Source organism: Danio rerio, chromosome 21 (assembly GCF_049306965.1).
Source record: "Danio rerio strain Tuebingen ecotype United States chromosome 21, GRCz12tu, whole genome shotgun sequence".
NCBI lineage: Eukaryota > Metazoa > Chordata > Actinopteri > Cypriniformes > Danionidae > Danio > Danio rerio.
In genome coordinates, this window is record NC_133196.1 from 41,049,722 (window position 1) to 41,072,406 (window position 22,685).

General features: G+C 37.9%; 1 protein-coding gene across 16 annotated transcripts in view; it reads left to right on the forward strand.

Moving 5' to 3' along the window:
- The window catches only part of nsd1b (nuclear receptor binding SET domain protein 1b), a 46,836-nt gene extending 34,662 nt beyond the window's left edge, over positions 1-12,174 (forward strand). For 15 of the 16 annotated variants that reach the window (XM_073935463.1, XM_005173883.6, XM_068216130.2 and 12 more), the window contains 5 exons: positions 693-809; positions 902-1,043; positions 1,139-1,245; positions 2,793-2,982; positions 9,822-12,174. In XM_073935463.1, coding sequence (XP_073791564.1) covers positions 693-809; positions 902-1,043; positions 1,139-1,245; positions 2,793-2,982; positions 9,822-10,336 — 1,071 coding nt within the window. In that variant the 3' untranslated portion in view covers positions 10,337-12,174. Of the gene's footprint in view, positions 1-692; positions 810-901; positions 1,044-1,138; positions 1,246-2,792; positions 2,983-3,656; positions 3,811-9,821 lie in introns of those variants that run through there. The other variant, XR_012396854.1, reaches the window with a different exon arrangement.
- Positions 12,175-22,685: the final 10,511 nt, after the last annotated feature.

Below are 22,685 nucleotides of genomic sequence, written 5' to 3' on the forward strand. Positions count from 1 at the left end.
TCTTGTGCGTATTAAGCAGTGCGTAAGCGAGGCGCCTCTCTGCGCTGGAGTTTAGACCGGGTTAGTTTTGGTCTTATGAAAAATCTATTATAGTTTCTCAAAATAGCAACGCGCCAGCAGTGCGCCTCAGAACGCCTTTCCTTTTTAGACCAGAACGCCTATGGGCGCACAAATGAGTGCTAATGCATTTGCTATTTAAACAGCGTAGCGCAACGCCTCAAAACGACTCTTGCACCAAGCTGAAACTACCAAAAGACTATTGTGCCACGCCTTGTGCCACACTGCGTCGGGTGTATGATAGGGCCAAGTGACTACGTTCACATGGACATCAGTAATCGAAATGAACCAAATTATTATATTGTCGACTTTAACTACAGTTTGGCACTTTCACTTTCATTCAGGAACATTTCATGCATGCCCCAGTCACAAACGAGATATTGGATGCAAGGAACTGCTGAAAGTGTCCTAATAGTGTTTACAGCAGCGTGGGACACATATATGACTGTCAACAGCTCAAAAAAAATGTGTTTTGGTGTTTCGTGACCCTTTAATGTTGAACGTTATATTTTTTCCTATACACATTTCTACAATTACTATGTGTTCTAATATTATTATTCAGAAATCTTATGTGGATGTGGATACAATGAGCTGTAGATTTTCTGGTCTGATTTCTAAATAAGTGCTTCTTTTAGGGCGGATTTATAAGTGAATATGTTGGAGAGGTGATTGATGAAGAAGAATGCAGAGCCCGGATTAAACATGCTCAGGAGAATAATATTGGCAATTTCTACATGCTTACATTGGACAAGGTGAGATTCTAAAACTACAAAACAACAGTACCTCACAATTTCTAAAAGTCTTTTATGGGAAGCTGAACAGATTTCTTTGTGTTTTCTGGAAGGATCGAATTATTGACGCCGGTCCCAAGGGAAATGAAGCCCGTTTTATGAACCACTGTTGTCAGCCAAACTGCGAGACTCAAAAATGGACAGTCAATGGAGACACACGTGTTGGGCTTTTTTCACTTACAGATATCCCTGCTGGTAAGTCAAACTCATCGTTATGTAGATAACATTACGTTTCTTTTAAAGTGTCTCGTACGAGGACTAATATTTATGCACTGATGTTTTCTTCACAGGCACAGAGTTAACATTCAACTATAACCTTGAGTGTCTGGGCAATGGAAAGACTGTCTGCAAGTGTGGTGCATCTAATTGCAGTGGATTTCTGGGAGTGAGGCCGAAAGTAAGGAGATTATGCACAGAGATTATTTTATCTGTAGTTTATTGTTGTCTTAGCTAGATAAAAATTGATAAATGGTTTGGTCAATCATTTTCTTAGAATAATAATAATATTAATATCAATAGTAAAAATAATAATAATACCTTTCTTTAGATTCCGATGTATTATTCGAAGTAGTGTAGAAAAAAAAATTATTAAACAGTTCTACTACCACTACTACTACTACTACTACTACTAATAATAATAATAATATAAAAGGAAGAATGTTCTTACAGTGGGGAAATAAGTATTGAACACCATGTTTTTTCCTTGGAATAATATTTCAAAAAGAGATATGTCATGGAGTTAAACCAGATTTTTGGTTAAAAAAAACAAAAAAACAATACAAACATAACAATAAAATAAAAAAATAATTATTTATGTGTAATAACAATAAAATGACACAAGCAATAAATACTGAACTGCTGAAACATTTCAAGAATGATCAGTGGAAACAGAATGTACCTGAGCTCAATTTAGAGCTTCACGGCAAAGACTGTGAATACTGATGTACATGTGATTTGTCAAGGTATTTTTATTTTTAATAAATTTGCAACAATTTCAAAAAAATCTTTTTTCACATTGTCATTATGGGGTATTGTGTGTAGAATTTTTGAGAAAATAAATTAATTTAATCCAAAGGTTTTAACATAATTTGTTTTGTTAAAGTGAAGCGCTATGAATACTCTCCGAATGCACCGTATTCTTTTACAATGACGAAGGGGAGAAGGTTGCTGAATAACTACTAAGACATTTCAGCTGCTGTCTGGATTTTGACTGTCTTTCTACACCTCCCTTTCTTGATGTGTTTAATACTTTTTCCCTAGTCTCATTTCATTTTATCACGCACATCTTAATTTCTAAACTAATTAGATTTGTTTTCTTTGCACATATGGATTTCCTTTGGTGTTACCAGTATTCCAGAAAATTTTCAGGTCAACTGCACCTTTAGAAATATGTTTTCTGAGAAAAATGGTGACCTGTTCAATATTATTTTCCTGCTGTATTTGTGGAAAATGTTATCTGATAAACATTGTCATTTTTGATAAGGATTCCATTATGAATAGAAATCTAGTTAAACATTCATTTGAAATAGGATTCCCATTTGATCAGTTAAAACATGTCCTTATTAAAAGACACAGTGTATAACCCAATATTTGTGAATGATAATGTACTGTACATGGTTTTCACACAATATGAGGTACCATAACTGATAAAAAAAAGTGGAACAATATTAATTATAGAGCACCAGTAATAGCTAATAATGATGAGTCGTGTGATTAAATATGATGCTAAAAATTCAGCTTTACTGTATTTTAAATACAGTAAATGCAGTCTTTCTAAATATAACAGATTTATTTCCAAAGCATTCCAAAAAGAAATAGTTTTAGTGTTTTTATTATTATTATTATTATTATGTATTAGTATTTTTTTTTAACAAAGCATTCAAATTCAGCAATCGTTTCTGCTTTAATAAGTGATTATAGTTACACATCAACTCTGTCTATCAGAACAACCCTCCATCAGACGATAAAGGCCGTAAGCTGAAGAAGAAGCGCAAATCCCAGCAGGAAGTGATCAAGGAGCGAGAGGATGAGTGTTTCAGCTGTGGAGACGGAGGACAGATTGTGTCCTGCAAGAGACCAGGCTGTCCTAAAGTTTACCATGCAGACTGCCTCAATCTCACCAAGAGACCTGCAGGTCAGACTTTTCATCAATGATGAAAAAAAAAGATTTAGCTTTAAAGCAACTCAACGGATGACAAAAGTGTCAATATCTAGGTCAATTTAGTTTTCAAGTTCTCATTTAAAAGCTGTGTACATGTGACGAAAACCAGGAAAAATGTAAACATACTAGACTTTCTATGTTGATGATTTGAAGCGTTGCAGACATGGCATCTGTGGTTGTGCACTAGGACACTGGTTTCCAACCTTTTTTTGCCTGAGACCCCCTTACCCCTGGAAAATACTGTAAGGCTCCTCTTCACACTTAATGATATTATTGCTCATAGAAGTTTGCAGTAAGGATGACAAACAATGTTTCCAGACAAACGGAATGTTTCTTTCTATATCTAGATATGTTTTTGCACAAATGATAGCCTAATGTAAAAAAATAATAGCCAAATATTAATAGGCCATTTGTAACTATAAAAAAGTAAGCATTTGGCCTTTAAATTGGCAATATTTGAAATTCTATTATGAAAATAGCAGTATTCACACTGGTTTAGGTTCGAGCCTCGGCTGAGTCAGTTGCCGTTTCTGTAGAGTTTGCATTCTCTCCCCGCACTTACGTGGGTTTCCTCCGGGTGCTCTGGTTACCCCCACAGTCCAAAGACATGCGGTACAGGTGAATAGGGTTGGCTAAATTGTCCCTAGTGTATGAGTGTGTATGGATGTTTCCCAGAGATGGGTTGCAGTTGGAAGGGCATCTGCTGCGTAAAGCATGTGCTGGATAAGTTGGTGGTTCATTCCGCTGTGGCATCACCGGATTAATAAAGGGACTAAGCCGAAAAGAAAATGAGTGAATGAATGACGCTGGTTTATAAGGGAATAAAATAATATAGGTTGTTACAATTTAATACTTGCATTTTGTTATGCTCTATCAATTAGTGTGAGGATTGCTGCAAGGCGAATCAGTGAGACTCTGGCTTTGTTTTTGGAGAATGGATTACAAATTTGTCCATTTTTGGTCAGCTAGGGCAGTGGTCCTCAACTTTTTTAATCACTGCAGACAATTGACAATAGGATGGGGGTTCGATGTTTCGTAGGTTGCTAGGCGACCATCAATAGTTTTTCCTGAGGATGACAAGCTGACAAAACAGTGCTGTCACTCTAATGCAAGTTTTGTTTATGGAGAAAAGTACAAAGCACTGCACTGTTGGTGTGTTCTGTGTTTGACTGAGAAAACTAATCTTACCAAAATATGAATATTCCATACAAGCTGAAGGTGATGGGTAAATTCTTGTCACGTGACTCATGGTGAGCTCGCGCAAACCCCGCACCTCCATTGGACACAACAAACTTGTGCAAACTCTAGAAATACGCAATATGCGTACGGCACCTAAAAGGCCGCTGTCATTCGCTTCATTTGATCTTCTTGCAGAGCCATGCTGAATTCACCTGATTTGTTGACAACTGGGATGCAAATCCATTTCTTGGCAGTTGGGTCTTGGGTCGTTCACTGGGTCTTTTCCCCTTAGCAAAGACACTTTCCAAAGACGTCTGTTTCTTACTCATTTTGCTACTTGTGGGTTAAATTTGGGTGCTAAAGTGACCGAGATGTAAGCGAGAGTTCGGTCATTTTTCAAAATAAAAGACTTTTCAAAATAACCCTGCTAAAAAATCCAGCTTAAACCAGCCTAAGCTGGTTGGCTGGTTTTAGCTGGTCAACCAGGCTGGTTTTAGAGGGGTTTTGGCCACATCCAGGCTGGTTTCCAGCCATTTCCAGCCTGGTCTTAGCTGGTCAGGCTGGGAGATGACCAGCTAAAACCAGCTTGACCAGCCTAGCCAAGCTGGGAGTCCAGCCAAAACCAGCTATATCCAGCTTAAACCAGGCTGGTCAAGCTGGTTTTAGCTGGATTTTGCTGGTCATTTTCCAGCCTGACCAGCTAAGACCAGGCTGGAAATGGCTGGAAACCAGCCTGGAAGTGGCCAAAACCCCTCTAAAACCAGCCTGGTCGACCAGCTAAAACCAGCCAACCAGCCTAGGCTGGGTAAAGCTGGATTTTTCAGCAGGGAAAAGATCGTTTAGACTCATACAATATAATAAATAAAATGGAAATAACTGAAGATTCCTGGTACCAATTGATTCACAGAACAGTGGTTGAGGACCACTGAGCTAGAGGATAAAATTAACTAAGGCAACATGATCATTCTCCTGGTTGTCCACTGCTAATAAATGTTTAAAATATGAGGCGACTCCCCCACAGAGCTTGCTGATGCCCCCTTGTGGAATGGGACTCCCCCTGTTTGGTAAGCACTGCACTAGGACACTCTACCAGGGTGTTCGTGGGGTCTTAAAATATTGAAAGTTGATAAATCAATTATGAAAAAATTAAGACCCTTAAAAGGCATTAAAAAGTCTTAATTGCATTTTTACAAGGTCTTCAATTTTGCTCAAGCGTTGTCTAAAGTGACTCCAAAAAAGCATAAATATATTTATTTTCCTCCCAATATTATCAACGGCATGCTCGATCCACACGATTGGTTCAGGCCAGGGCATGTCTGGCCAAGCTCCTCTGTCCGGGTGATGTCACATAATTTGCATCAAATCTGAGAATGTGATGTGACGCTCTCTACATGCAGCGAAAACATAGAATGAAACAGACGGCAAAACAGGAAAAAGTAAGTTTGTCTACTCCTGGATGGAGAAAGACGAGTTTAAGATCATTTATTCTTTCAAGCTTTGTTTCTTTCGAGCTTATTTGAGTTCTGTTGCATGATTGTGCTCCGTTGATTTATTTAACTGCAACTGTTTATTAACAACTGTTTATTTAGTTAAAGGTTTGAAACATGTAGTCTGAACCAGGGTTTAAACGATTTTGAACTATTCATAAGAAAGTTAATTAAAACCATGAGTACACGCATGGTACAATGAGTGCAGTTAGTCCAGCACACAACATTGTTCTGGATGTTTGGTAAGTTTTGTCTCAAAACTTACATAAAATAAATACATAAAATGAAAGCTTACCAATCAGGGGCGCGTTTCCGAAAACTATGTTTAGGCAACTAAAGTCGTAAGTTGCGTCGTGACAAACATAGTTTGTTGATTCATTTCTTAAATCTGTTGTTACAACGAACATTCGCAAACTGCGTCGCAAACGTGTATGCTTGCAACTACACCTCTGGAGCTGTAGTTAGAAACAGAGTTCCTGGCTGTGTACAATCCCAGTTATCCCCCTATGCCCTATTTGTTTACAAACATTCTTACTTTTAAACTTAGAATAATGTTTTTAAAGCATTTTTAAAGTTCAGTTTTAGCGATCCTCATGTTTACAATTGTGCTCCCTTCACAGTTCACTTTGAAAACCATGTTGTCTTTTTGAACACAGCTGTGACTATTATGTAAAAGCCTAATTTATTACGTTTCCAAAGTGTGAAAACAAAAAACATAGCATACGTTAATGCTTTAAATATATTAAAGTAGGATTTCTTTTTCATTTTCTAATAAATATAAAATTTAATTTCTTAATAAATCACCTCATTATTTATTGATTAATTTATATGATACTTTAATAATAATATTAATGATAATGATGATTACTGTTATAATTATTAAGTAGAACATTGTTTATTTATTTCCTTTTTTAAAGTCTACTTGTACAATTTGACACATGCAAACCACTGCAGAAGTCTTCTAACCAGCAGGCAAATGTCAAATACAGCAACATTAACGTATGCTATGTTTTTTGTTTTCACACTTTGGAAACGTAATAAATTCGGCTTTTACATAATAGCCACAGCTGTGTTCAAAAAGACAATATGGTTTTCAAAGTGAACTGTGAAGGGAGCACAATTGTAAACATGAGGATCACTAAAACTGAACTTTAAAAATGCTTTAAAACCAAATTACACCTAAGAGAGGTGACTTTAATGCTTTTAAAAAAAATAATTCTAAGTTTAAAAGTAAGAATGTTTGTAAACAAATAGGGCATAGGGGGATAACTGGGATTGTACACAGCCAGGAACTCTGTTTCTAACTACAGCTCCAGAGGTGTAGTTGCAAGCATACAAGTTTGCAACGCAGTTTGCGAATGTTCGTTGTTACGATAGATTTAAGAAATGAATCAACAAACTATGTTTGTAATGACACAACTTACGACTTTAGTTGCCTAAACATAGTTTTCGGAAACGCACCCCTGATTGGTAAGCTTTCATTTTATGTATTTATTTTATGTAGGTTTTGAGACAAAACTTACCAAACATCCAGAACAATGTTGTGTGCTGGACTAACTGCACTCATTGTACCATGCGTGTACTCATGGTTTTAATTAACTTTCTTATGAATAGTTCAAAATCGTTTAAACCCTGGTTCAGACTACATGTTTCAAACCTTTAACTTAATAAACAGTTGTTAATAAACAGTTGTAGTTAAATAAATCAACAGAGCACAATCATGCAACAGAACTCAAATAAGCTCGGAAGAAACAAAGCTTGAAAGAATAAATGATCTTAAACTCGTCTTTCTCCATCCAGGAGTAGACAAACTTACTTTTTCGTTGCATGTGAAGAGCGTCAAATCACATTCCCACATTTGACGAAAGTTATGGGAAATCACCTGGATGGAGGAGCTTGGCCAGACATGCCCTGGACCGAACCAATCGTGTGGATCGAGCACGCCGTTGTTAATATTAGGAGGAAAGTAAATATATTTATGCTTTTTTGGAGTCACTTTAGACAACGCTTGAGCAAAATTAAAGACCTTGTAAAAATGCAATTAAGACTTTTTAATGCCTTTTAAGGGCCTTATTTTATGTTCATTTAGAATAGACTATGGAATATTCTCAATAATATTTGTAAAGGAAACATAATCTCTATATGTGCCATTTACATATATTTCACTTAATATGAAAAGTAAGTGCATGTTTTACCAAAACTAATATCAGACCTTTTTTTAAATAAATGTGAGTGTAAAACAATATAATTTGCACAAATAAATTATGGGGTTCTTCTGTAAAGAAGTTTTTACTCCACACCGTTTAGAGCATCATTATGGACATTTTACGTTGGGTTTTGGGAAATACTCGTCACTACATCGTTCTTTTGCCAAACAATGCATTGTAGTTTAGCCGCGAAATATGTCGTTGATTGGGAAACGCACCCCAGATTATGTATTAAAATGTCTGTGACCACTTGAGCGAAATCTACGCTTTATTATTATTTTTTATTACACATATTCTAGCTTAGGTCCTCAGTGGACCTTTACATTTTTTCTCATTTGAAATTAGATATTCCAAGCATGTGTGTTCTTTTCCTGGCCAGCAGGGGTCAGTGTTTGCTCAATTTCTCCACACAAGAGATAACCCACAAAAACATCTTTGTATTCTCTCATCCCAGAGTTGCACAACTGAGGTTACTTTCTAACTTTTTTTGCTCTCGTCTTTGTGGCAATCCACTGTTGCTGTAGCTTGCATGCATTCCAGTCTGTTCTTTTTATGTAGTTCTTTTTCAGCTGCTTATGAAACGACATCGCCAAGGTACGGTTGGCACCTTGTTGATAAACTATTTACAACAACAACGAAAAGACTGCAAAAAGCAAATAAAATGTGCACATTCCACAAAAATCCAATGGCATACCTACAAATCATGCATACTAATCTAATGACAAAATTCAGTCACACTGTACACTGACCCTCGTTTACACATAAAAGATGAACTATACTTTAGGTCTAAGCCAGGGGTGTCCAAACTACGGCCAAACTCAGTTTTGTGGCGGCCCGCGAGGCTTTTTATGGATATTAATAGAATCTGGCCCGCTATACAAAAATTAACGTAATTCTATAAATAACCACCGGGTGTCGCTAGTACATGCCTTCAATTAGGCAGCAGTTCCAGTTATGAAGTAAAACAAACCGAACAAACTGAAAGAAACATAATAATCACGTTTTGGCCAGCCATGGCACAAGCAAGAAAAAGGAAAATGAACAGTGAGTGCATAAAATTTCAGTCACGATGGGGCAAAGAATATTTCTTCACAGAGGTCAGTGGAATATGTGTCTGTTTAATTTGCCAGGAATCAGTTGCATTAATGAAGGAATATAATATTAAAAGACATTATAAAATAAAACATCAGGCCTTCAGCTCTTACACTGGTGCCGAACGAAATCAAAAAGTAAAACAAATAGCAGCTGGCTCATCAGCTCATCAACAGCAGTTTTTTTTCTTGTGCTAATAAAGTGCAAGAAAATTCTACTCTGGCTAGTTATGATGTAGCCCAGCTAATCGCACAGCACAGGAAACCTTTCACTGAAGGAGAATATATAAAGGATGAGTGTTGCAAGTGTAATTTGCCCAGAGAAGATTCAAGATTTTAAAAACGAAAGTCTTTCTAGAAACACAGTTGGACGATGAATTAAAATAACAAATTAAAATAATTCCATAACACACACACACACACACATATATATATATATATATATATATATATATATATATATATATATATATATATATATATATATATATATATATATATATATATATATATATGTATATGTATATATGTGCGTGTCTGTGTAATGTATGTAATATATGTCCCGGGACAACTTTTTTTTTTTTTTTTTTTTTTTTTTTTTTTTTTTTTTTTGCATCTGGCCCTAGGCCCAAAAAGTTTGGACACCCCTGGTCTAAGCAAACCTGGTCTAAAGTTGCCATTTTCTTTATACTTCAGATTAAATACACCAGTAGTACCAAACTAGAAGTGCGAAACCCTTCAGAATCCAGAATACATCACTATCACATTACTAACCAACGTTCACTGAATCAGTGTATCCGCTTTATGACAGGAAAGATTATCAATGAATAACGTGTCTTGTATTTCAGGACGTTGGGAGTGTCCTTGGCATCAGTGTGACTTGTGTGGACAGGAAGCTGCTTCCTTCTGTGAGATGTGCCCTAGCTCCTATTGTGTCGAACATCGAGACGGCATGCTTTTCATATCCAAACTGGATGGGCGACTATCATGCAGTGAGCACGACCCCTGCGGCCCAGAGCCCCTGGAGCCTGGCGAGATTCGGGAATACCCTGGAGAACTAAGGCCAACCTACCCTATAAACATCATCAAATCTGCCAAAAACAAATCCCACATCCTAAACACCCCTAAGGCTGTCCCGCAGGCTCCCTCTCCCCTTGATGTAGCCCCTCAGGTCTCCCCCAGCCCCTCTTGTAGCCCTCCACCCCTCACAATCTTTTTAAATGGTCCATATTCCCCCAATTCATCGTATGAAGAAAAAAAAGAAGAGGAAGAAAGTGTGACGCTATTAGAAAAGGATGGGGAGAAGAGCGTACCTCGAGATAAATCAGAACGACTAAGGATAAAGAAAAAAACCGAAGTATGAAGGTTGAAACTGTTGACTGATCTGGGGGTTCAGTTTCCCAATAGTCCTCTATACTAGCCATGTTCTTGTTTTCTGCTGAAAGTGTTTCGTTTGCTTTGAGTTCCATTCATCAACCTTTCATTACAACATACTTGAAGATGCTCAAAACAGTTTGCGTCTCCTTCCTCAATATCTCTTGTAGATTGTACAAGATGAAAATGAGATTTAAGGCACTGATTTCAACACAGATAATGCGGTTCCCACTTTGTGCAGCATCATGGGATGTCATGATTTTGGCCATTGTAAAGGCTCATTCACACTGAACGCGTCTTTGCGTCTAAAAAAAGGCAAATGAGATGCAGTGACATCGAATACACAAGACATGCCACTCGTATCCTTTTTAATGGGGAAAAGTGTAACTGACAATATGGCGAATACAACCCTGCCTACTAGTACAGGAGCCAATCATCGATCAATATAGACTGACATTACTCTGGGGGAGGGGCTTGGAGCGTGAGTTACTGCAGATTGTGTGATTTTGATGTTTAGAAATGAAACTAAAGAGAGAGTTTTGTTTAATTTTATTGGTGATTCCTAACATGAGATTTAATCGTAAGCTTTGCAAGCAATTTTGGAGAACTTGATGTTTCCCCATTTAAAAGGAATGCCCGAGCATACTGCCCGAGAGGTGCTTCAAAAATGGCATTCTTCATCGAGTCAAATACTAATGTCCAGTAGTGTTACCAAAGCACTTGCATTTGTGCTGTAGATTTGCTCTGTGAGCAAATGGTACAGAACTTAAGCTAAGGTTACCTTTTCTATTGAATAACTGGTTCATATATTAAAGTCCAAAGTATTCTTTATTTGGGCAAATTCTATATTCACATTTGATCTTTGATCATATGGTTCATGTCTATTGACAAAAAAGATGGATGAAGTATACTTTCTTTAAGTTTGAGAAGTGAAGCCAAAATAACTCAGGGAAGCCACTTTTGAAGTATGACCATCTAACTCCTTGCGTATTAACTAATGTCTATATAATGGGTCTTTGGTTGTCTGTCATTTTGCTGCATTTATCGGACATCCAACCCTGAATATCCTGATTTTCCCAGGGAGAACCAGCTCATTTGCATTTAAAGGAACAGGCACAAAACAGCTAAAATTCCCTCTAACCCACGAGTTGACATTTTCAACAGGGTTTAATAAATGCTCTGATGAGTATTTTAAGATGAAACTTAATACTTTCTGGACACACAACAGACTTATTTTCCATCTTGTAAAAAAGTTAAATTAGCAGTCCTTTAATGTGAAGAATAAATGCCCTGTATTATAATATGACTTGTTGTAGGACTAGTCGTGGATATTTAATTCACCCCAATATGGGCCTGTTGTGTTTGCATATACTAATGCAACAACTTCTGCTTGACTATGTGGAGAATACATTTAACCCACAATCGAAAAGCTTGTCTGTACTTAGTCAGAGCTTAATTTGTTCTGGAACACTCCAGATCCTTTACCTCTGAAATCTGGTACGCCACCTCATTTTACGATGCCCCTTCTCAACAGCCCTCCTCCCTCATCCGCTGTTCACATTCACTTTCTTCCACGTGTCCTTTCTTCCACAACTCCCTAACCCTCTTCATTTTAGTCTGCAACACCCTCCCATTTCCCCGATCTTTACTTTCATCCACGACACCTCTCCATCCACGGGTAACCTGCCGGATCTGTTACCCCAAACTGTTCCGGGACCTTGCAATTCACAAATTTAGCACTGTACTAAGTATATATATTTTAGAAACTGCAGGCCAAATTTAATCTTTATATTCTGCTATTTTTGTCTATTAAATTACATGAAGCATCTTTAACGTTAATTATTTTAAGCCTATTACAACCCAAGCTGGCATCAGAAAATAAGTGGTGACAAAATCTGATTGTGTTGTCACCTGAAGTTAACTGCATCTGGTCCCATCTGGACCAAAAAGCTCCAAATGAACAACACCCAACTGAAATGAGATTGTACGTCCTGCACCTGTGCGATAGGAGGCTTTGTGTAACGGGGGCCAGCTAGTAAGTGCTGTGCAGGTACTCCTCACTCCTCTGACCTCTAAAGGTGCTTTAGCGACAGATGCTAGAGGCCATGGTCTTTAGCCTCCTTGTTAGAGCAATTGACTCCCATGTGGAAGGTCGCCGGTTCGATCCCAGCTCGGAGCAGGTTGGGCGGTGTAGGACCGGCGGGATTACATTGGTGCCGTGACCCGGATGGGAGTGAGGTTTAGGGGGGTGAGTGTAACGGGGGCCAGCTAGTAAGTGCTGTGCAGGTAAAAACCTCACTCCTCTGACCTCTAAAGGTGCTCTAGCGACAGACGCTAGAGGCCATGGTCTTTAGCCTCCTTGTTAGAGCAATTGACTCCCATGCCGGTTCGATACCAGCTCGGAGCAAGTTGGGTGGTGTAGGACCAGCGGGGTTACATTTGCATACCAGCAGGTGGCAGTATCAGTATTATCATTCCAAAAAGGTAATCCAGAACTTGTGGTTCTCTATGTTTCCTCTTGACTTGTGTTCTTTGCTTAGTTCAGTCTCTTAAGCTTTTTTTTGTCATGCTCTGATTAATTGCTGAACAACCAATCAAAGCATTCTCTTTCACCGATGGCCAACATGCTGAATCAGTCAAAAAATACAATGACAGAGTGTTTTTAAATAGCCAGTGCAGCTTAACATAGAAGTTCTAGTTAACTGAAACCGCGTCAGTCCAGTTTTCAGAGTTGTAGTTTAGTTCAGTTCAGTGTGGTTTAGTTTTCACTGCTGAAAGTCTAAACACTGAAGAGCAAATCCATCGATGTGCAGCTCCACAAGTCCCAAAACCAAACAAGCCAGTGGCGACAGAGGCAAGGAACAAACTTCACCAATTGACGAAAGTGAAGAAAAAAAAACCTTGAGAGAAACCAGGCTCAGTTGGGTATGACCATTTCTCCTCTGGCCAAACTTCCTGTGCGGAGTTGCGCCAGAGGCTGGAGAAGACTGGACGCCCATCATGGAGAAGCTGCATGTCTGAGTAGGTCACCAGCGGTTGATCATACTGGCTTACGGGATCAGTGTGGAGACTCGTATGTAACTATGGTTTTTCAGGAATCAGTCTCCTGCACTTTGCTCCTCCATGACCGCCGCAGCCTCAGCTCAGGATACGGCCTGGACGAGGATTATGGGTACCTTGACATCATTTCAATAACTCGATATTTGTTTTTTCTACTTCAAGCAGTCAGAGGCCCTAAACAAAAGCATGTGGTGCAGCAGGCAATTGAAACACAAGACACAGGCACATACCTAGCACACAGTTTGCTCATTGCCACTAGAAAACAGTTATTAAAAGGCTTCACCTTAACTGAATTATGTGTGATAAGGTGGAGAATTTTCCCAGAACACTACTGAATGGTGCACATCAGAAGAGGGATTTATTTTTAAACTCATTTCGAGAAGATCACATGCTTATGATTGAACGCTGCTGGTGCTTCATCAGTTCCGTATATTGCACCAATCAGATGAATACTGACACACAGCTTTCCACTCCAGTCATCTTCGTCTTGAAGAATCCCTCCCTCCACCCTTACTCCTCCCCTTTTCTGATAGGGCGGCATGGCGGCCCACTGTTGCTGCACAGCAAGAAAGCAGCTGGTTCAGCCCCTCACCGAGCCAGTTGGTGTTTCTGTGCAGAGTTTGCATGTTCTCCCTGTGTTTGCGTGGATTTTCCCCGGGTTTTCCGATTTGCTCCCACTGTCCAAAGATATGCACCATAAGTAAATTAACTACTCCAAAATAGCATCTTAAGACAACTCTTGGCCAGATTAATCTCAGCACGTTCACAAGCAGGAGAGTTCCCGAGACCTACCTGAGCTCAAACTCTCCTTTCGCCCTTCAAACAGTAGGGAGCCTCAAGCTCGAGGATATTCTGAGCTCAGGGCTCTCTCCCAGGACAGCATGCCAAACAAACTTCATTTTCAATCATCAGCTAAGTGTGAACTCTTGAAAGCAATTAAAATAGGCAATGTGTACTGATGAAGATACGTCGCATAATTAAATGCACCAACCTAATTTCACCAAGTAGGACATGCTCCTGAATTAACATCTATGTTGATCCTGGAGCAACATTCCAATCAGCCAATTAGAATTAAGCGATATGTTTACAGTTTATGTTAAGTTTAGGCTTATGGTTAGATTTTTGCTCTTCTACATGATTGTTTTCCAACTATTATTCCCTCTGATTTTGTGAATAATTTACAGTTATGGTTAGGTTAAAAGGTAGGGAATAGTAATAGTTTACATTTTCAAAGAAAAATGATGTTCAATGATCAAAATAAGCTGTGTCTCATTCCAGAGGCTGCACCGAAGGATGCATTCGAAGTGCGCTGCGTCATCGAAGGCGTAACGAAGGCTGTCTCATTTATAAAAAAATTTCGAAGGCTTCTTTAAACGCAGCCTCTAAATGCGCCCTTCATTTCCCAGGTAATGAAGGACACATCCGGTGCATCCTTTGCAGCCTCGAACGTCCCGAGATTTATTGCACGCCGATAACATCAAGACACTTTTTAAAAGAAAACTCTAGTTTAAATGTAATTTGTGGACTTCGAGGGAGTCACCTTTGAAGTCTTCATCCTTCGGAAAATGCAGCCTCTGAAATGAGAGACAGCTTCAGATGTTAATCCAGGATCGCATCGTACTTGGCAAAATCATGCATGCTTAATGCATATATGCTCCACTACGCCACTGAAAGACAGGTTTATGACCTATAATGCAACCAGCCACCAGGGGGCGTATAACTTTTTTGGCTTCACTTCTCAATATTGTCAGATTGGCTATGCCCTGTGTATTTTATTGCGCATACTCTGAATACTCAGCATGGAAATGTGACGTGAGTTTATTTGCGTTGATTGTTTGGTACACAGGTTGGCCATATTGAGACCTGGGGCCTGTTTCAGTAAGGATGTTCAAACAACTCAGAGTTTAAACTTGAACTCTGAGTTGATTTACCAAGAGATTAAAAACTCAGAGTTTTCGGTTTCAGAATAGCTGATCTGAGTCGGGTCAATCAACTTTGAGTAGACCAACTCAGAGTTAAGCGCGCAAACTGTGACTATAAAAAGGCATTATCAATAGAGCGCAGATATTACGAGTGGCCATGACAATATCTTAAAAAAAGAGATCACCATGTCTTTCTCCAGCTGAACTTGATGTAATCAAGCAAAGTTATAGCAAATATGAGCGTAAATATTTAAAAAGCAGCAACTATCAGTGAAACAGAGACAGTTAGCGTGAGAAAACAGCAGCTCAAGTTAATGCGTAATTTTACATTTAAAATATTTAAATATTTAACTATGATAAAAAAGTCATGTAATGTGTGACAAACATTTTTCTAAACTTTTTTACACGTTTATCAGTTTTAATAAACTTAAAAGTGCACTAGTGTGTGTCTGCCTTTAATTTAAGGTAATTATTTAAGAAAAAAGGACAAGCCATTCACGTACGTGACTTTGTTCTGTGTGTGACTAAAAGGTAGGCAATATATATGTTTCCTTCCAAATATATTACATAAATGTGCCAACTATCAACAGTAAAAGCAGAATTTACTGTGGTAGAAGAAGCTGTGTCAAGTATTTATTTATTTATTTTTATTTATTAAATGTAGTTGCGCCTCAAGAATATGTTGACACAATTAACACATGGGGGCGTTTGAAGCCATGTGGCATGGACACTCTTCACACGCTCCAAACGCTCTGAGGTAATTAATAATATTCACTAATACTGAAACAGTTAAGGCATTTTAGATTGACCAAAACAACATCTTAGATGTTCTGCAGTGTGCTCAGCCTGCTGGTTTGTCCATTCACACACATTCTCATCATCATATGATCTCTTATAACAAACCTTTTTTAATGCACAGACTGTAATTTGTTAAGCATTTCCTTCGTAGTTTAGGCGCATCTTTTCTTATCAAATAAAAGTTTATCCTACTCAGTTATGCACATGTTTTTTATGCATATTTCCAAAAGTTATGTGCATCATGACGTTTCCATCAATCGTTTGTATCCTCATCTCCAAAATGAGCTCTAAAACAGGTGGGTGGAAACGTACGGCTAAGGCGAAAAATACCGCTTTGTCTTTAAAAAAGGGGAGGAGACCGACAGAAACTCTGAGTTTAGAGAATAAAACCTGCTCCTGACCAGGTTAGATTCACAGAGTAAGTTACCACAGTAACTGACTCTGAGTTAAAGTTACCTCTCTTTCAGAAACAGGCTTGACTTACCCTGCTTTCTCGAGTTTGACAAGCCTGCCATTTTGAAACGGAAAACCCAGAGTTTCTCTCATTTCAGGGTTAAAATACTCTGAGTTTTCACTTAACCTCCTTTCTGAAACAGACCCCTGTTGTTATGAAAAAGGAATAAACAGAACAACATACTTCCAAAGCCCAAACCTGCATCCAAAATTGCATTCCGTTGTGAGGATGTACTTATTTTGAATGAGAGATTAATTAATGTTAAAAATGCTAAAAATGTTCTATATTATTGCAGCATAAATGAATTTGGGACGCTCACCACATTTTTACTGATAATGTATGTACAGTAGTAGGCAACTTATTAGTTTTAGAGGGAAATTATGTTTTATATAGTAGTTTTTACTCCGCACATTTATGCTGTCGTACATGTATGGAGTATATATTTAAAGGCTATAAGCATTTGGTTGTACGTGTAGATTTGCATCAAATCTGAAGTTTACTTTGGACTTTAAAATGCAGTAAATTGTGACAGTAACTAATAATTGAAATCAGTATTTTACTCCTGCATTTTTTTGCATCCTAGTCATAGAGCTGATTATTGAAATATTTTGAAAACTATCAAATTGATGAAGCACTTTTGTATAATAACCCAAAATTTTTAAAATATTTGATTGTAATTTATTTTCTATCATTCAGGACATTTACCAAAATTTTCTTCAGCCAAACTGGGACAAAATCAACAGGAACTTGATATGCCATCCACAAAACAATACAGATATTATCAGAATTATTTTATGTAAATTAGGCTGTGAATATAAAGGTGTGAGATTTTTACACTTTTGACATCCAGCAGTTACGAAACTCTATCAAACCATCAAGTCCTGTCTAAACTTGTACCGTTGGTTGAGTCAAAACGTAATAAAGCCCTATCATGAGGTCTATTAACTAGTCAAATCAGTTAGCTAAATAAATATTTTTATAAATGAAAGATACATATGGCTGCTGAGAACATGCAGTACTGCGTAGGAAGAAATGCAATTTTCACGCGCAGTACTGTGTCATTAAAAAAAACAACATTTCTGTGCTTGACACAATAACCACCAGGTGACGCAAAGAAACAACCACTTTTCCATTGACTCAGTTGTCATGCATGTTTAGATGCATGTACAGTATTTGTGTGAGAAGGTGCTCGATTAAGCTCCATCGATGCCTCGAGCGGCTGGGTTTCTTTATTTATTTTGGAGATAATGTATACATTTTTATTCACCTATGAATACAACAGAAATAACTTTACAAGTTACGTGTCCACTTTTGAAGGCTCAACACAGTTTCTTAGATCTAGATAAAATAGCCTAAGCGATATTGAAATAATTTAAAGATATATGTAACGGGGGCCAGCTAGTGAGTGCTGTGCAGGTAAACCTCACTCCTCTGACCTCTAAAGGTGCTCTAGCGACAGATGCTAGAGGCCATGGTCTTTAGCCTCCTTATTAGAGCAATCGACTCCCATGCGGAAGGTCGCCGGTTCGATTCCAGCTCGGAGCGGGTTGGGTGGTGTAGGACCGGTGGGGTTACATTGGTGTTTTGACCCGGATGGGAGTGAGGTTTAGGGGGGTGAGTGTAACGGAGGCCAGCTAGTGTGTGCTGTGCAGGTAAACCTCACTCCTCTGACCTCTAAAGGTGCTCTAGCGACAGATGCTAGAGGCCATGGTCTTTAGCCTCCTTGTTAAAGCAACCGACTCCCATGCGGAAAGTTGTCGGTTCAATCCCAGCTCGGGGCGAGTTTGGTGGCGTAGGACCAGCGGGGTTACATTGGTGCTGTTACCCGGATGTGAGTGAGGCTTATGGGGGTGAGTGTAACGGAGGTCAGCTAGTGTGTGCTGTGCAGGTAAACCTCACTCCTCTGACCTCTAAAGGTGCTCTAGCGACAGATGCTAGAGGCCATGGTCTTTAGCCTCCTTGTTAGAGCAATCGACTCCCATGCGGAAAGTTGTCGGTTCGATCCCAGCTCGGGGCGAGTTTGGTGGCGTAGGACCAGCGGGGTTACATTGGTGCCGTGACCCGGATGTGAGTGAGGCTTATGGGGGTGAGTGTAACGGAGGCCAGCTAGTGATTGCTGTGCAGGTAAACCTCACTCCTCCGACCTCTAATAGTGCTCTGGCGACAGACGCTAGAGGCCATGGTCTTTAGCCTCCTTGGTAGAGCACCCGACCCCCATGCGGAATGTCGCCGGTTCGATACCAGCTCGGAGTGGGTTGGATAGCGTAGGACCGGCAGGGTTACATTGGTGCCGTGACCCGGATGGGAGTGAGGTTTAGGGGGTGAGTTTAACGGGGGCCAGCTAGTGTGTGCTGTGCAGGTAAACCTCACTCCTCTGACCTCTAAAGGTGCTCTAGCGACAGATGCTAGAGGCCATGGTCTTTAGCCTCCTTGTTAGAGCAACCGACTCCCATGCGGGGTTACATATACAAATATTGGATATAATGAAAACATGAAATAAACCTGACATGAATTTAAATGAACCTGAAACATGAATGAATGAATCTGAAACGTGAATTTAAAATAAAAGCTGTAACGATTTAGGAATATTATAATATAAATGATTTAAACCATTTTAAGCCATTACTGATTTTTAATTTTACAAAGACTTATCTAAAAAAAGATTTTAGATATATTCTAAAAACAATAAACAACGAAGTATATTAAAACATTTTTCTTTTAAAATAAATATTATTTGTAAAGTATTTGGATACAAGCATATTAATCAAATTGTGTAAACAGCTTTTTTACAAACAGATTGGGATAAAACTGCCGGTAAAAATGTTTTCTATGACATCAAATAAGTGTTTATGATTTTATATAACATGGTAAATTTTTTTAATGAAATTAATTATCACGAGAAAGTAATCAGATTGTTACAACGTCAAAACCCATCCCTGCAAAGGTTAAACAAACGATCACTGAGAAGTCTAAAAGAGGAGTGGGAAGTCATGCATGGAAAATTGAATGGATGTTCTCGGCTGGTGGAAGATAAACAAACAATCTTACCTAAAACATGTTAAAGCGCTAAAGCTACAGTGGATTTAAAAAATGTTCTTTCACAAAAACAGGTTTAAAAAGCCTAATCTTGGTGAGGAAAGGGTTTTCAAGTTATAATTAAATATTAATTAAATCATAAATACAAACGGAAAGGATGGTTTTGCTCACCCAAAAAAGCTCTGTTTGCACGATTCGATTAATATCGTCCAAATACTTTACAAATAATATTTCAAATCTTCTCAGTTGTTTATTGTTTTTAGAATTATTTTTTTAATTCTGATTTGTAAAATGAAAGTTCAAAATAGCTTAAAACTGTTTGATTTATTTGTATTGTATATACCTACATTGTTATAGCTTTTGATGTTTTATATTGGTTTATTTAACTTATTTATTTAACTGTTATTATTATATCCGATGTTTGTAACTCTTTAAAGGTTTCAGCTTAATTTATCTAGATTTATGACACTACAAAAGTGGACACGTAATTTGTAAAGTTTTATGTCTTTCTGTTTTATTCATATAGCCTCCTGAGACCCCGCCCATTGACTTGTGTCCTCTGTAGTGGACATTGCGTTTTTATTAATTTTCTTAGAATTTTTTGTGCTACTCTGTCAAGTCCTGTTGTACTGTTCAGAGGACATCCTGGACTTTCTAGTGATATGTCTTTTGATTGGCTGGCAAATAGGAACCACTTCTTACACTGCATCCAAAATGGCCGAATAACAAAAAAGCACATTTTAGGGGAAGGAGAAAGATCTAGCTTTTTATATGTCTTTTTACTGTTATTACATATATATATATTTGTTTATTAAAGTGTCAGGAACGATACATTTAGCTTTTAAAGCCATTAACTTGTTTGTGTTTCAAAATATCCTTTTTTAAATGTTAAATGAATAGAAAAAATCTTTGGGTCTCAGGAGGATAGCATATTGTATTATCTCCAAAAAAAAAAAAAAAAAGAAAGAAAGAAGCTGCTCTCGGTAAAAACAGAGCTGTCGGCGGCCAGTTTCTCTAGTTTTAATTTATCAGTGATATTTCTTTGCGTATGAAGGAAAGTGAATCCTTTGTGCACAACTAAAACGCAATTATTAGCAACAAGACAATGCCTCTTAGTGATTTAAGAAGCAAATTGTTTAGGACAAATAATTTTACCCTATGTCTACACTCCAGAATTGCCAGATTTTCTGATTACCAACTAAAATGTTCTTCAAACAGCATTTTTTAACCATATTCATGTAAATAATTGCACTTCATAGTTTGACTGCGGCTCCTAGAGTCATTCCATTTCAGACAAATTATCAGGCAAGAGGGAAAAATAATTGTTGCCTTGTCAGAGACTTTAATTGTGCTGTAGTGCTTTGTACAGAATAAACAACACAATTACACACTTGTTGCATCATTGCTTTTGTCTTACCACCTTTCTGTATTTATTTTGGTGGCTTGAGAAAGCCAATATACTGTTATACTACATAAACATATCATTCTTCCGTCTTCTTCTGAGACTAATTTCTATATGAATCTCCTCATTGGTCGTTCCTAATACAACCACCAAACTTACTCCAAACCTTTAAACTCATCTTATTCGGGCTGCTATATTTTTTTCCAACTGATCTGACTTACGGTTTTTCGAAAACTGACCCGGAAAATTCGGAAAAGTCCCTTTGACTTAACATTGTAACAAACTTTGTGACCGCATAACTTTGCACCAGACTGTCATACAGACTTAAGGTTGGTTTCATTTAACTCAGACTACCAATCTGCCAATCACTGATGACCTTTCAACTTACTCGCCACACCCTAGCAACCACTTACGGCATCCTAGCAACTCTCCCATAGACTTTCAAAATCTACCATTGACTTTACTTTGAACATACTATCAACATACCAATCCATACAAACAATATACTAATCCCTGTTGGAAACGTACTAATAACATACTAACAAACAAACTACACTGAAAATACACTAAATCAGCCCTCTTAAAATACAGTGAGGAACCATTGTTGATACTCAGGATCTACCATGTACTTACAATGAAAATACACTAAACCAGCCCTCAAAATACAGTGAGGAACTATAGTTGATACACAGGAACTACCGTGTACTTACACTGAAAATACACTACTGGGCCTCTTCAAATACAGTGAGGAACCATTGTTGATACACAGAAACTAAGAAGTAGTTTCACAATAGTTAAGTACATATTCCTGAGTGTCCAAATGGTCCCACCCTTCACAACAAAATTTTTGGTTGCATCTTTGAATAATAAGTATATTGCGCACATTGCGGTAATAAACAATAATTCCTAGTGGTATAATAGAAGTTATAAAAATATGTGTGTTTGCAAAAAATTGCTATAGCAAATATGTTATGTGCAATGTAAGTACACTTTACCAAATGTGTAATTTGGGTTGTAGGTACATAGTTACTAAGGCCACCTAATGTAAAGTGGGACCAAACTTAATTCTGCATATTTTTTCAAACTTGAAAAGCAAAATTATTCCCTTTCAGCAATTGAGCAACTACTGTATGTATTAACGGAAATATAGTTAAAGATCCTAGGGAAATAGCTGAATTTAGTGCTAGCTTTTATAAAAAATCTTTATAAATCAAGATGCTCAGAGTATACCACCCCCTCAGTTATGGACTCAATTAATTATTTAAAGCTTATATTTGACTCTGACAGATTTTTTTGTGATGGCAATATAACTTCGGAAGAAATACTAAGTGCAATTAAGAGTTTGAAAAATAATAAAGCCCCTGGGTGTGATGGATTTACAGCAGAACTGTATAAATTATTTGCTGATGATTTTTCTCCATTTTTAACTAATGTTTTGAAAGAAAGTATTGAAAAAGAAACTTCACCTCCAACGTTGACACATTGTGGAGGGTAGTAGCATCTGTGCAAGTCCAATATGAACTAAGGATAGCTGATGTTGTGCTTCATCTTCTTTTATTCAAAGTTAACTGTATAGTTACTAATTTAGTGAAAATCTGTTTGCTAATTATACACACATGAACACATTAGTGCATTGAATGACTTTATGTTTTTGTGAGCTAAACTA